Source organism: Poromitra crassiceps, assembly GCF_964638095.1.
Source record: "Poromitra crassiceps genome assembly, chromosome: 18".
NCBI lineage: Eukaryota > Metazoa > Chordata > Actinopteri > Beryciformes > Melamphaidae > Poromitra > Poromitra crassiceps.
In genome coordinates, this window is record NC_139636.1 from 9,805,248 (window position 1) to 9,819,576 (window position 14,329).

The following is a 14,329-nucleotide window of genomic DNA, read 5'->3' on the forward strand; positions in this document are numbered from 1 at the left end:
CAGTTACAGTGGAGACTGTAACTGAGCCATACCGTGTCCCTGCCAGGGCTATGTCCTTCTTTTATATGGTCAAAAGTGGTTGCCACTGATGGCAACCAAAGGCCAAGAATTGGTTGACAATTTCTCAAATGTCCTTAAACGTCCTTAATGTCGATTAATTAATTTTTCCCGCACTCCCCATAGATAAGGAATTAAACGAAAGGTCATTGATTGATCTGTTTTGATCACGTCCAGTTTTTTGTTTGTGTTTCTCCCTTTTGGATGTTTCTGACCTGACATTGATATGTGTGATACAAAAAGTTGTCTGTCATTATGTACATTGATACAATGTATCAGAGACAACAAGTAGATACAAACGGACACTCCAGGTTGGGTGTGAGTCAGCGTGATATCAAGAGAGACCCCAGAGTTGACGCTGGCTCAACCTCAGAAAGGCATCCTAGATTCAAGACTGGTCACGAGACAAGACTTAAACCTGCTCCTCCTCTGTTTGTGCCCGTCTAGGAGATGAGCCATGGCGAGCGCAAGCTGATTCAGGTTCTAGACAAATGTGACTTTGGAGAGCTGCATGCCATGCACAAGGCCAAGGTGGAGGCCAGGAAGAACATGAGCAAGGAGGAGAAACTGGTGAGCTTCAGGCTCTTGTTCCTGTGCTTTTCTCTTTCTATTTCTTTTGATCACGTTTTTTTCCCCCCCATTTTCTCCCCTATTGTACTTGGCCAATTTCCCCTGCAATTCCCGGTCGTTGCTCCACCCCCTTTGCTGATCTGGGGAGAGTTGTAGACTAGCACATGCTTCCTCTGATACATGTGCAGTCGCCAGCCGCTTATTTTCACCTGACTGCAAGGAGTTTCACCAGCAGGACATAGCGCATAATCACGCTATCCCCCCCCCCCAGTTCCCCTCGAACACTCCGACCAGAGTAGGCGCTAGTGCTACCGCCACCATGGCTCATACCCCACCAGCAGACACGGCCAATTGTCTCTGTAGGAACATCTGACCAACCCAGAAGTACCGCTGACGGGGATTGAACCCGGGTCCCCGCGGTGGTAGGCGAGTGCTAAACTGCTCATTTGTCATTGAATGTTTCCTCCTGTGCTGTAGGCTCTGAAAGAGGCTAACCAGAAGATAGTGGAAGAGTACGGCTTCTGCCTTCTGGACCACCACAAGGAGCGCATCGGCAACTTTAAGATTGAGCCCCCGGGGCTGTTCCGAGGTCGGGGCGATCATCCCAAACAGGGCATGCTGAAGAAAAGGATCCAACCAGAGGGTGTCATCATCAACTGCAGCAAGTGAGACTCACACCGGGGTCGGGTGGGCGTGGCAAAACGTTTATTTATTCTGTGCAAACCCTGTCGCTGCTAACCTGATGCTGCCAGATGGGGGCGGTATTGATTCTGGCGCAAAATCTCGTCAAGAGTAATCAGTAACTGGGATAAAGTATTTATCATGTATACACAGGGATATGAATAACCAGTTTTCTGTGCTCTATGTAAACGCCATATCCTGAATATGATCGAAACCGGAATAAGCCTCATAACCAGGATACTCAAGTCCAGTTTGACTTGAACAGACGAAAAAGATCCCTGTGTGCGCAACTGCGCTCTGGAACTCATCCATTAGCACTAGAGACTGGTAGGTATAAAGCAGCCCCTGAAGAAGATAGACTCTGTTTACTATGTGAATTAACGCGAAATTGAAAATGAAATTAATTTCCTGTTCTACTGTCCTGCTTATGATGACGCTAGGGAAGTACTCTTTAGTAAAATGTCCTCCATTTATGCTGACTTCTTTGAATTGGACGATTATGTGAAACTTGAGTTATGCTTTAAAAAAGGAACCTTCCCCACAGCAGAGTTTATTTGTAAAGCTTGGGAGAAAAGACAAAACTCTTTGTTTAGTAATTGATGTATTGCTCTGTATTTCTGTCTGAGCAGTACAATGTCCTACAATCTGTTTTTTATTTATTTAAAGGAGAATTTCGGGTTTTTACACCACGGTCCTCATTTCCAGCTTAAAATATTATGTTTTACTCACCGAAATAGTTTGGCTTCATTCGGATGCCCACGGAAGATTTTAGCTCCGAGTAGTCTCCTCAAACAGGCTATAACGAGAGCCTGCGGCGAGTGCGGGGCATGCTGCACACGCTCTCTAAATGACACTTTTTCTGTCAGATCACGGTTCATTATGGTTGTAAATATAATTATTTAGCTAATAGCTAGAAGCTAAGCTAACATCAACACAACAGTCAACGTTGATCTGCCCCGGATGGGGTTACAGTGCCCATCTTACCCCTGTGAAACCACACTTCTTCAGAGGAACCACAGAAGGGGGAAGATCAACGCCGACTGCTGTGTTGATGTTAGCTTAGCTTCTAGCTATTAGCTAAATAATTATATTTACAACCATAAATAGGATTGATCCTCCGTGGAATGCAGTAGCAAACTCACATGCTGTCACTTCTCTCTCACACACACACACACACACACACACACACACACACACACACGTCATACACACACACCAACAGAGAATCCTGTGTCCCTGTGGCTCCGGCCGGTCACTGCTGGAAGGAGGTTCGACATGACAACTCTGTGACCTGGCTGGCCAGCTGGACGGAGAACATCCAAGGAGCCATCAAATACATCATGCTCAATGCCAACTCCAAACTCAAGGTAACCATCAGATCAGTCTACCCAATCCTTATGAATACAAACATTGCAGCATTCAAAACTCTCATAGTGGGTCTGCTGTATCCTCCCCAAATCTGCCAGGTCTTAAATAAATTAACAAATTAATCAATAACTCCAGGTAAATCTTGGTGTCACAGGAAGAAGCAGTGTTTTGGCGGACAGGTGGGCACAATGAATGTTTGATAGGATGCCATTCTCCATCACTGAACGTCTGTTTTGTTAAGCTCCTTTCTGTGAAGTTATTACTCCATGCCAAGCAGATTAACCATTCGGTTTGTTTTTTTGGTCACTGCTATTCATTATTTTTTTTTACTTTAACACAGGTGTGAAGCCTTAAGTTTACATTTTGTCTGGTAACCAGATTAGAGATTGGTTTTGTTTTCATCAAATAGTAATCCTGAGCAGTGTGAACCCTCCCTCCTTTAGAGACTGTGTATTCTGCGTGGGTCGGGCTTGTCTTTGAGAGAAGTTCTGTATTCTGCAGAGTGCTTCTTGCTGTCAGACGCTGACCATTAAACACTCCTGCTTGGGTTTTGTTAACACATTGACTGCCAGCCGTTTTTTTCTTGCTGTAGATAGCTTCTGCCAGGGGGGTTTTTGAGGATTCTAGGCTCATTTTACAAGAGCCGAGGTTTCTCTTCTGTTACGACTTCGTGAACACCAATCATCTAAAAATAACTAATAGAATGTGTGCTTTCTCTGTCTAAAAGAGTTAGTTTGTAGAGTTAGTAGTTATGTAAGCATTAGCAATTGAATACAGCATGGTTTCAGCATCAGAAAAAATATTTAGAGATAAACGGCTTTTTGTGAAACAGTCACTTTAACCATTCATTTTTGGCATCAGTAAGACCTACACAATAGTTTTGAACAGTAATTTCCTCCATAACAGCAGTAAACTTCCCTCTGCTCAACTCCTCCCTCCTGTGGGCGTTATTTTTGGGTGCAGCGCCCTGTCACAAGCACTTTCCTACCTTTGCAAATGCACTTTCTCATACTCTCGACCTCTCAAATAAATTTCTGAATAGAAATTAAATTACTCTAAATTATAGCGAAAAAGAAACAAAAAAGAATGGGTTGAAAATCCCATTCTAAAAGCCTTTTAGAATGGGATTTGTTTCCAATTTGGTGTCGGACTAGGGGGCAGTCCCCGCTTGTCACCATTGCTTTGCTGCTGCTGTGCGGGTGTGTGCCTGTCTGTGCAGCCGCTCTTTGAGGAAGTCTGGTTGGACTCGCTCGCGTCTTGGAGTTTTGGTTGAGGGCTTTGATGAAGCTTTTGCGATTCTGGTCATATTATGCTGCGTGTTTCAAAGTGTGTCCCACCCGCAATCCACTATGCAAATCTGCAATCCCGCACCGCCAGCAATCAGCGCGAAAATTAAAGCGCCTTCGCCAATCCACCTTCATGAGAATGGCTTCAGTCACACTGCTTTTTGCTTGCCTTCCTCCTTCCTTGTCGCCACTTAGTGGGTCGGTGGAATGGGTTGTACACGTTGTACACGTCCAATACCTATATAAGAGATGTAAAAGGCTTAGATGCACAACCTACCGTCAAAAAAAAAAAATCGATTTTTTTGACGAGTACACTCGTCGCTGGCAGTTAACAGCTGGATTGTGTTTGACGAGTACACTCGTCGCTGGCAATTAAGGTGTTAAGCAGGCGTCCTTTTGACTATTTTACTGCTTCAGGGTCTGAGGGACTTCAGAGGGTTTTACAAGCCTTCAAGTCATTCTTAGTTCAGTCCAAAACCTCTCAGCAGACTCTTACTGCATTTAAACAGGTTGTGCTTTAACTTTTATGTAGTACTACCAAATAGGCAGAAACTGTGCTTTATTAACACGTTAATTGCCAAGAACGAGTTGAGTCGTCAAACACAATCCAGCTGTTCACTGCCAACGACGAGTTGAGTCGTCAAAAAAATTTTTTTTTTTTTTTTGACCGTGGGATGTGCATCTAACCCTTTTACATCTCTTATATAATTATTGGAGCCACCGAACGTTTACAACCCATTCCACCGACCCACTAAGTGGCAACAGTGCTCTCCTGACTAGAGGAAGGCAAGCATTTTTTTAACTTGTCACGCCATTCTCACCCCAGCCATTCTCATGAAAATGAATGGGGGAAAACGCTTTCGTTTTCGCGCTGATTGCTGGCGATGCGGGATTGCAAATTTACATAATAGATTACAGGTGGAACACACTTTGAAACACGCAGCATAAATATGACCAGAATCGCAAAAGCTTCTCTCAACCAAAACTCCAAGAAGCGAGCGAGTCCATCCCGACTTCCTCAAACAGCGGCCGTGCAGACAGGCACAGGACAGCAGCAAAGCACTGAGACTGGTGACAAGCTTGTGACGGCCGCTGCAGCCAAGAAGAACGCCCACGGAGGGAGGAGTTGAAGCAACTCTCCCTCTCGCTCTCTCCCTCTCTCTCTCTCTCTCTCTCGCTCTCTCTCTCTCCCTCCCTCCCTCTCTCTCTCTCTCTCTCTCTCTCTCCCTCTCCCCCTCTCACTAGGATTAAACCTAGTGCGTCTCCCTCCCGAGAGGGAGGGAGAGAGAGAGAGAGGGAGGGAGAGCGAGAGGGAGAGAGAGCGAGAGAGAGAGAGAGAGAGAGAGAGGGAGAGCGAGAGGGAGGGAGAGAGAGAGAGAGAGAGCGAGAGGGGGAGGGAGAGAGAGAGAGAGAGAGCCAAAAATGAATGGTTAAAGTGACTGTTCTATCGAATTTCACAAAAAGCCGTTTATCTCTGAATATTTTTTCTGACGCTAAAACCATGCTGTATTCAACTGCTAATGCTTACATAACTACTAACTCTACAAACTAACTCTTTTAGACAGAGAAAGCACACATTCTATTAGTTCTTTTGAGATATTGTGTGTTCACAAAATCTTAGCAGAAAAGAATCCTCGGGTCTTGAAAGATGAGCCAGAATCCTCAAAAAAACCCTCTGGCAGAAGCTAACTACAGTAAAAAAAAAAACGTCTGGCAGTGAATGTGTTAAGTAGTTAAGTGATACAATATCTTCTATGGTGCGTACATAAATTTAGATGCAAAAGAGGAATACACCATCCAGATCAGATACAACGAAAAGTAGCTTTTAATACATAGTACCTGTTACGCCCCAAGTAGTCTCGCTAGCCAGCCTCTCTTCCTTTCTAGAAAGGAAGAGAGGCTGGCTAGCGAGACTACGCCCCAAGTAACAGGTAACTGTGATAACAGTACCAAAAATATAAACTGTAGTGACAAATACTGATGCGTTTGGATGTTACATCATTGTCAGTGACAAATACGTCAATGGATGAGCAAGCAATATAGACCAGGACTGGAGAGGCAATGACGATGATTTACAGGTGTACTGGGGATGTCCGGGCCAAGCTTATATAGCACAGGTTACAAGAGTCTGTGTGGAAGCGCTGTATTAATCATATCGACTGACTGTCAACTGGTGACTATTACAGTTGTACTTTCAAAGAAGACTCATTCAAAAGAATCTCTTTTTCAGTGAGTCTAAGATGAAACGTCTTGGGCTATATCAGGGGTGTTTATAGATGCCAGACATGTAAGAAAAATTCAAATTATGTATATTATAGGGGTGCTCCGATCCGGCTAAGCCACGATCCGATCCGATTCCGATTCCTGGGGTCACGATCCGATTCCAGAATCGATTCTCGATTGCAACGATTCTCGATTCCAGAATCTAGAATCGATTCTCAATGATGTAGTTTTATATTGCAATAACACACAAAGGTAAATCTAAGACAAAAAATGACAAATGTATTAATGCTGAACTTCAAATTCAACTTAAATTCATTTTGCAGACTAGGGGGGAATTCCCCCCTTATGTTCTTCAGATAAGATGGATTTATAGACTGGGGGGGGGGGTCTGTAGACTTTGAGAAGGATTTATAGATTTTGGGGGGAATACATTAACCAGAGTTCTTAAGTGCAAGAGGTGGTGGCACCGTGGCAGTAGTACACACATTCCAAGTAAAAGTCCAAATACTTAAAAAGAAACACTTACTACTTACTGCCCCAGAGGGAATCCAAACTGCTCACACTGGCATTATTAGTGCCATGCTTTACCCACAGAACCACACAGGAGAGCCAGGAGAGGTGAAGGAAGATAAAGGAGTTCTCTCATCTCTCATGTGTGATTTGACCTTTCCTTTTTAATTATTCTGTGCTTGTTTATAATTGTTTTGCCTTATTATACATTTGGTCTTTGGTGTGCTTATATTCTGGTGTACAAGCACTTTGTAACCTTGTTAAGAAAGGTGCTAATATACACAGTTTATTTTATATTATCATAATGCTGATGTGGTGGACTTATCCCACAGTGTAACATCGTAAGGCAGGCCGATGACAGTGGGCAGACACTGTCTGACAGTGTTCTGAATAAACAAACACCTGCATCAGGTTAGACAACAGTGCCCTGCATCCAGTGAAAATCACTGACCAAAGACTACTAAACGTTAGACACACTGGGTGTTGAGTATATCCAGCTAACGTTAGCTGCGATTAGTTTGATAAATGAAGCAAAGATTGTTGAAACCATAGCCGCATATTCATTTCACATGGCTGCTAACTTATAAATGGTCTACCAGACAGCACGCATAACAATAGCCAGATAGTCAACAGTCTTTTTGAAGATTGCGAGCGGCTAGCCCAGGGGTGAGCTAAAAAAAATCCAAAACAACAAGTTAATTATTTACATGTTTACTTCAATGTAGAACAGACATTTCTTACACATGAGATTACTTTTAGCCTTTTAGTCATAACGATTATTGAAAGAGATTCCATATTCCAGACTGAAATGTTATAACAGAAGTGGAGTATTGGCCAGAATGACATGAACATTTGGACACTTATTCAGCCGGTATCTTGCATGTTGCGTTCAGGTGGTGTTTTTTTTTACAATACGAAGAAGAATCGATACTTGGGAGTTTGGAATCGATCCAGGAATCGTGGCATTAAGAATCGCGATCCTTTCAAGAATCGATTTTTTTGGAGCACCCCTAGTATATTATGTTAAGCTCATAAGGTGTGAGGATTTCTAAATGGAATATCCATTTGCTCTGGACTTGCAGAAGTTGCCTCCCTTGATCTGTGTGTGCCCGCAGTCTATAATGTCACAGAAATAAATCATTCATGAAAATGTCTTGAGAGCGAGCGGGCAGTTGTCGTCATCAGCTCACCTTGTGGCGCTCCTGTACTCATTGATTCAGTAGTGCAGCCGCAGCGGCGATATATTGCGAAGCACAGAGGCATGACGGGAGCTAAATGACATGTGTGGAGCAGCATGTAATGCACTGTTTCATATTGATCTTCTTTCTGTGTTGCGTTGCTGTTGAACGTGTTTACCTTCAGTGTCTGGGGGAGTGGTTTTAGCATGAGTTACTGTTACAGTGTCGGCATGGGAGGACGCTCAAGGGACCACTAATGCAGGGGGGCGGGGGGGAGACGCCCGAGTCCAGTACGTCTGAGACCTTGAGATTCCTATAGCCCTGAAATGAAGCGGGGAGGGGGGGGGGGGAGGGGGAGGGGGGGGAGGGGGGGGGGGGGGTGGGGTATGACGGGTTATTGAATAGATTCATTGCCACAGCTACCGTCAGTGTTTAATCCATGCTAATGATTTCTTCATTCTTTAATGATGGTGCTAAATGGGCTAATCGGTGTAAACACAAACAAATGGAGCTTCTTTCTTTAGGAAATGGAACCGGGTTTGTTTGTTATATTGGCAACGAGCCAGGACGCTTCATCAAAGTCCCATTGAGTTGTGATCACTTTCAATTATTCTGCTCTGAAACTCCAACTGTGATGGTCACCGGTTGACAGTAGCTCAGTTGTATGATCCATCGTATTTAAGCCGGTGAGAAAAAAGAAAGTGAGAAAAAAAATCATTTATTCGGGAAAAAAAGTGATGCATTTAAGATGCATCGAGATGCATCGATAATCGTTATCGAATCGAATCGTAGCCCTCTGAATCGTAATCGAATCGTGAGGACAGTGAAGATTCACAGCCCTACTGACAATCATGTAATCATGTAGCTACTTTTCTTTGTATCTAAAAAAAAAAAAGATAATTTGCATGGCGTGTAAAGTATCGCTTTATTTTTTTGTCATCTAATTTAACACATTCACTGCCAGACGTTTTTTTTTTACTGTAGGTAGGTTGTGCCAGAGGGTTTTTTTGAGGATTCTGGCTCATCTTTCAAGACCCGAGGATTCTTTTCTGCTAAGATTTTGTGAACACACAATATCTCAAAAGAACTAATAGAATGTGTGCTTTCTCTGTCTAAAAGAGTTAGTTTGTAGAGTTAGTAGTTATGTAAGCATTAGCAGTTGAATACAGCATGGTTTCAGCGTCAGAAAAATTATTCAGAGATAAACGGCTTTTTGTGAAATTCGATCAGTCGAACAGTCACTTTAACCATTCATTTTTGGCATCAGTAAGACGTCAGACATCTAAACAATAGTTTTGAACAGTAATTTCCTCCATAACAGCAGGAAACCCCCCTCTGCTTCCAACTCCTCCCTCCGTGGGCGTTCTTCTTGGCTGCAGCGGCCGTGTCACAAGCTTGTCACCAGTCTCACTGCTTTGCTGCTGCTGCTGCCTGTCTGCGCGGCCGCTGTTTGAGGAAGTCTGGATGGACTCGCTCGCTTCTTGGAGTTTTGGTTGAGAGCTTTGATGAAGCTTTTGCGATTCTGGTCATATTTATGCTGCGTGTTTCAAAGTGTGTTCCACCTGTAATCTATTATGCAAATTTGCAATCCCGCATCGCCAGCAATCAGCGCGAAAACGAAAGCGTTTTCGCCAAATCCATTTTCATGAGAATGGCTGCTTTTTGCTTGCCTTCCTCTAGTCAGGAGAGCACTGTCGCCACTTAGCTGGTCGGTAAAATAGATTATACACATTCTCTTCCTCCAATATTGGTATAGGAGACGTAAAAGGGGTTGATCGATGTCCCACCGTCAAAAAAAAAAAAAAAAATTTTAAGCCGAGATCTCGTCTTTGGCACTCAACGGTTGGATCCTGTAAGCCGAGATATCTCGTCATTGGCACTCAACGTGTTAACAATACAGCAGTCAGCGTTAACATCACCTCAGCACTGTTGTAGCTGATTAGCACTTGTTACTGATGCTTGTATTCCACCCACTGATGCCGATTGTTGATGTTTTTGAGCCTATTTTGTCTGCCATTTTAAAACCCAGTTTGAGTGGGACAACACTTTGCAATTAAGTGTCACCCTTTAGTGAGAGTGCGTGTGCATAATTGCATGTCGTGTGGGTGTTAGGACTGTCACCTGTCCCCGGTGTTTATCTTCCATCAGAGCAGCAGTTAAATTTGATCATTTAAGATTTCTCTCTGCCTCTACCCCTCCCTCCCTCCCTCCCTCCCGCCCTCCTTCCATCCTCTGAATGCAGGGAGAGAAGGACTGGGAGAAGTTTGAGATCGCTCGGAAACTGAAGACCTGCGTGGAAGGCATCCGCAACCAGTACCATCGAGACCTGAAGTCCAAACAGATGGTGGAGCGCCAGAGAGCTGTGGCCCTCTACTTCATAGACAAGGTGGGCTTCTGAGGGGGCAGCGGCAGGTTACCCTACAGGTCTCACATGTACACAGCTTTTACTAACTAATACCACAATACAATGAGTGAGTGATATTGATATCTATATTGGTGTCAGAGAATTTCCCCAATACTAAAATCCGATAACAAGAGCCACATGCAGTATATCAGAAGTCATAACTGTTTTTGAATGCCTTTCTTTTTCTCACATAGCAGGAGCGAAGATCTCTATGGGAGATTTTATTTTATTTTATTACCGGTATATCTGTCATTTTCCTCCAGTGACTGGAAACTTAACTATATCTCTGTCTGTATTGAGTGAAACTTATAGATTGGGTCAGTGTGATTGTTTTCGCTGATGATAAACGTTTAGTACACTAGTGCAACAATCTCTAGCACGTGTGTGCTAGCATTATGTTGTGATTCTGATATGGCTTTGTTTAGTTTATTGTGCAGGTCTGTATTTTGCTTGATGTGTATATTTAGTAGTGATCTGGCTGACACATATTTTCTGTGTGAATGGGAGGAGGTGCTGGTCAATCTGCTGGGTGTGTTTTGCATAGACCAGAACAGTGCCGCGTCGTCAAGCACCAAGGTCTTTTACGGGGAAACCCAGCATAGGAAAAGACTGTACACGTAGCCAAAAACACTTCAAACAAACTATTTAAAACGGTTAAATTTGATATAGATATGCTAAAAAGTTGCTGTGTTGTTGGTTCCACTAACAATAAATTAAAAAAACTGATCTGCAATGTTTTTTTTTTAAGAGAATAAGGGGTGACACCGTCAATTTTTATTTTATTATTTTATTATTTTATTTGACAGGGACAATGGACAGTCAGAGACTGTCCCTGACTTAGCTAGGAAGCTAAATTTAATCTGCAATCCCAGATGAAATTGAGTTGAAATATACTGTCATGTCATGGTGTCTGGGTAATTTATATACGAAATTCATTCTGTTCTTAAATTCATTCTGTTCTTTTTCTATAGACTGCTATTTTACACTGAAGTCAACGGCGAGTGGCTTGTGTTTAAAACTTTTCTCCCTAAAAGGGGCACGGCCTGCGCCAGTCTGGTCTATGCCGTGTGTGTTTGTGTTTGTCTCTGTGTGTGTGTGCGTTTGTTGTGCGCTTATCTCTGCATCTTCTGACCCTAAAAAGCTGGCGCTGAGAGCGGGTAATGAGAAGGAGGAGGGCGAGACGGCAGACACAGTGGGCTGCTGCTCGCTGCGCGTCGAGCACATCACCCTCCACGAGCAGCTGGACGGCCGGGAGTGTGTGGTGGAGTTCGACTTCCTGGGTAAAGACTCCATTCGCTACTACAACAAGGTCCCCGTCATCAAGAAGGTAGAGCAACACACACTGTGTCCAAAAATACAGATTTGATGCCTCACAGAATAAATACAAGACGAATCCTATCACCACTCAATAGGAGAGGACATTAACAAAGGACACCAATTTAGGGGCTGTAAAAACCAATGTACTGCATACATATCAACATGCACAGAGCCCTAAGGGAGAGAGTAAGGAGAAATGTCGCAGGGCACTGTGTTGTAGATAGGGCTGTGAATCTTCACTGGGCTCACGATTCGATTCGATTACGATTCATCTGTCAACGATTCGATTCGATTAAACGATGCATCACGATGCATCGCGATGCATCTTAAATCGATGCATCACTTTTTCCGCAATACATGATTTACAGTATATTTTTTCTCACTTTCTTTTTTCTCACTGTGTGGCTACTTTTAAAATAAAAGTGCATTTGGAATTGCATTGTATTATGATCCATAATTAACACATTCACTGCCAACAACGTGTAAACACGTTTTCAGAATCCAGCTGTTGACTGCCAACAACGTGTAAACACGTCCTTGGCATCGATTTTTTTTTTTTAACGGGGGGTTGTGCATCTAACCCTTTTACATATCTTATATAAGTATTGGACGTGTACAACGTGTACAACCCATTCCACCGACCCACTAAGTGGCGACAAGGAAGTAGGAAGGCAAGCAAAAAGCAGTGTGATCCATTTCCATTCTCATGAAAATGGATTGGCGGAGGCGCTTTCGTTTTCGCGTTGATTGCTGGCGGTGCGGGATTGCAAACTTGCATCGTGGATTGCGGATGGAGCACACTTTGAGGCACGCAGCGTAAATATGACCAGAGTCGCAGGGGCTTCATCGGAGCTCTCGGCCAGGGCTCCGGGAGGCGGGCGAGTCCAGCCGGGCTTCCTCGGGGAGCGGCCACGCAGACAGGCACAGCCAGGCACAGCGGCAGCGGGGCAGTGAGGCTGGTGACAAGCAGCAGGCCATTTTGCCTTGCAAAATAGCACCAAATTGGAAACAGCCATAAAAGGCTTTTAGAATGGGATTTTCAACCCATTCTTTTTTGTTTCTTTTTCGCTCTAATTTAGAGTAATTTAATTTCTATTCAGAAATTTATTTGAGAGGTCGAGAGTATGAGAAAGTGAATTTGCACAGGTAGGAAAGTGCTTGTTACACGGCGCTGCAGCCAAGAAGAACGCCCACGGAGGGAGGAGTTGAAGCAACTCTCCCTCTCGCTCTCTCCCTCTCTCTCTCTCTCTCGCTCTCTCTCTCTCCCTCCCTCCCTCTCTCTCTCTCTCTCTCTCTCTCCCTCTCCCCCTCTCACTAGGATTAAACCTAGTGCGTCTCCCTCCCGAGAGGGAGGGAGAGAGAGAGAGAGGGAGGGAGAGCGAGAGGGAGGGAGAGAGAGAGAGAGAGAGAGAGAGAGAGGGAGGGAGAGCGAGAGGGAGGGAGAGAGAGAGAGAGCGAGAGGGGGAGGGAGAGAGAGAGAGAGAGAGCCAAAAATGAATGGTTAAAGTGACTGTTCTATCCAATTTCACAAAAAGCCGTTTATCTCTGAATATTTTTTCTGACGCTAAAACCATGCTGTATTCAACTGCTAATGCTTACATAACTACTAACTCTACAAACTAACTCTTTTAGACAGAGAAAGTACACATTCTATTAGTACTTTTGAGATATTGTATGTTCACAAAGTCCAAGCTGAAACGAATCCTCGGCTCTTGTAAAATGAGCCAGAATCCTCAAAAAACGGCTTGGCAGAAGCTAGCTACAGCAAAAAAAAACGGCTGGCAGTCAATGTGTTAAAATAAACGACTGCATGTACCGGTACTTACATTCTATTTTATTTGATTATATTTTTATTTTTATTTTTATTTTTTTAATAATCGATTTTTGATATTTGTTAATCGATGCAGAATCGTGCACGTCCGCATCGCGATGCATCTTATAATCGATTATTTTTGACACTCCTAGTTGTAGATTGGACTCCCAAGGTTTGGTATATTTTTTATTTTTGATATCTTTTCTTAAAATGCATAAAATCCACATATTATCTGATTATAATTTGAGAAGTGTCCGTGTGAGTGAGCAGAACTTTGGCCGGCCACAGCTGTGCCGTTTTACATGCGATCGGGCTGAAACTTTCAGGCAGTGTAAAGAGCACCCGTGCGGGTGACCTGACGGAGACGGATTTTTTAATTATTAGGTAATCAGGATGATGTCATCAGTGATGTCATCCTTCCTGGCTGAGGCTATCTTTCCCCGGTATTAGAAGTAACCTCAGTCATAGAGGGAGGGGGTACAGTAGTTGATGGTGCACATGGGGTGATTCTCAGCCCACCAGAAATGTTCAAATCTGTCAGAAATGTTCTTTTTCTGTTTTCTCCAATCTGTCAAAGAGCTGCTGTGCGTGTGTGTCTGTGTTTGTGCATGTATGCATGTATGCATGCACGCAAACATGCATACCTAGGCATGTTCAACTCTCAACTCCTCTGGTGTCAGTCAGCCCATGCTAGCTTCTCTTTCTGAAAATAAATTTCTCTTTCCAGAAATATAAATGTTAGCACCTGACAGCCAGTGTTTTGTTTCTTGGCAGAAGGTTTCATATATTCAAATGAGTGTATTCAAAAGCAACACATTAGCTCAAATTAATTAGGCCTTTGCATATTTTAGCTCCCATAGTTCCCTGCTAAATCGCTGCTAAATGTCATTTGCAATCAAATGTAACCGAAACGGAAGGGAGG

At 43.6% G+C, this 14,329-nt stretch overlaps 1 protein-coding gene across 1 annotated transcript in view; it reads left to right on the top strand.

Annotated features, from left to right (window-relative positions):
* The window catches only part of LOC310792788 (DNA topoisomerase 1), a gene marked incomplete at its 3' end in the record, with an annotated part of 32,849 nt that overhangs the window by 2,088 nt on the left and 16,432 nt on the right, over positions 1-14,329 (top strand). Inside the window, exons 2-6 of the mRNA XM_083654538.1 lie at positions 505-627; positions 1,105-1,292; positions 2,531-2,675; positions 10,116-10,259; positions 11,419-11,604. Coding sequence (XP_083510664.1) covers positions 505-627; positions 1,105-1,292; positions 2,531-2,675; positions 10,116-10,259; positions 11,419-11,604 — 786 coding nt within the window. The remainder of the gene's footprint in view (positions 1-504; positions 628-1,104; positions 1,293-2,530; positions 2,676-10,115; positions 10,260-11,418; positions 11,605-14,329) is intronic.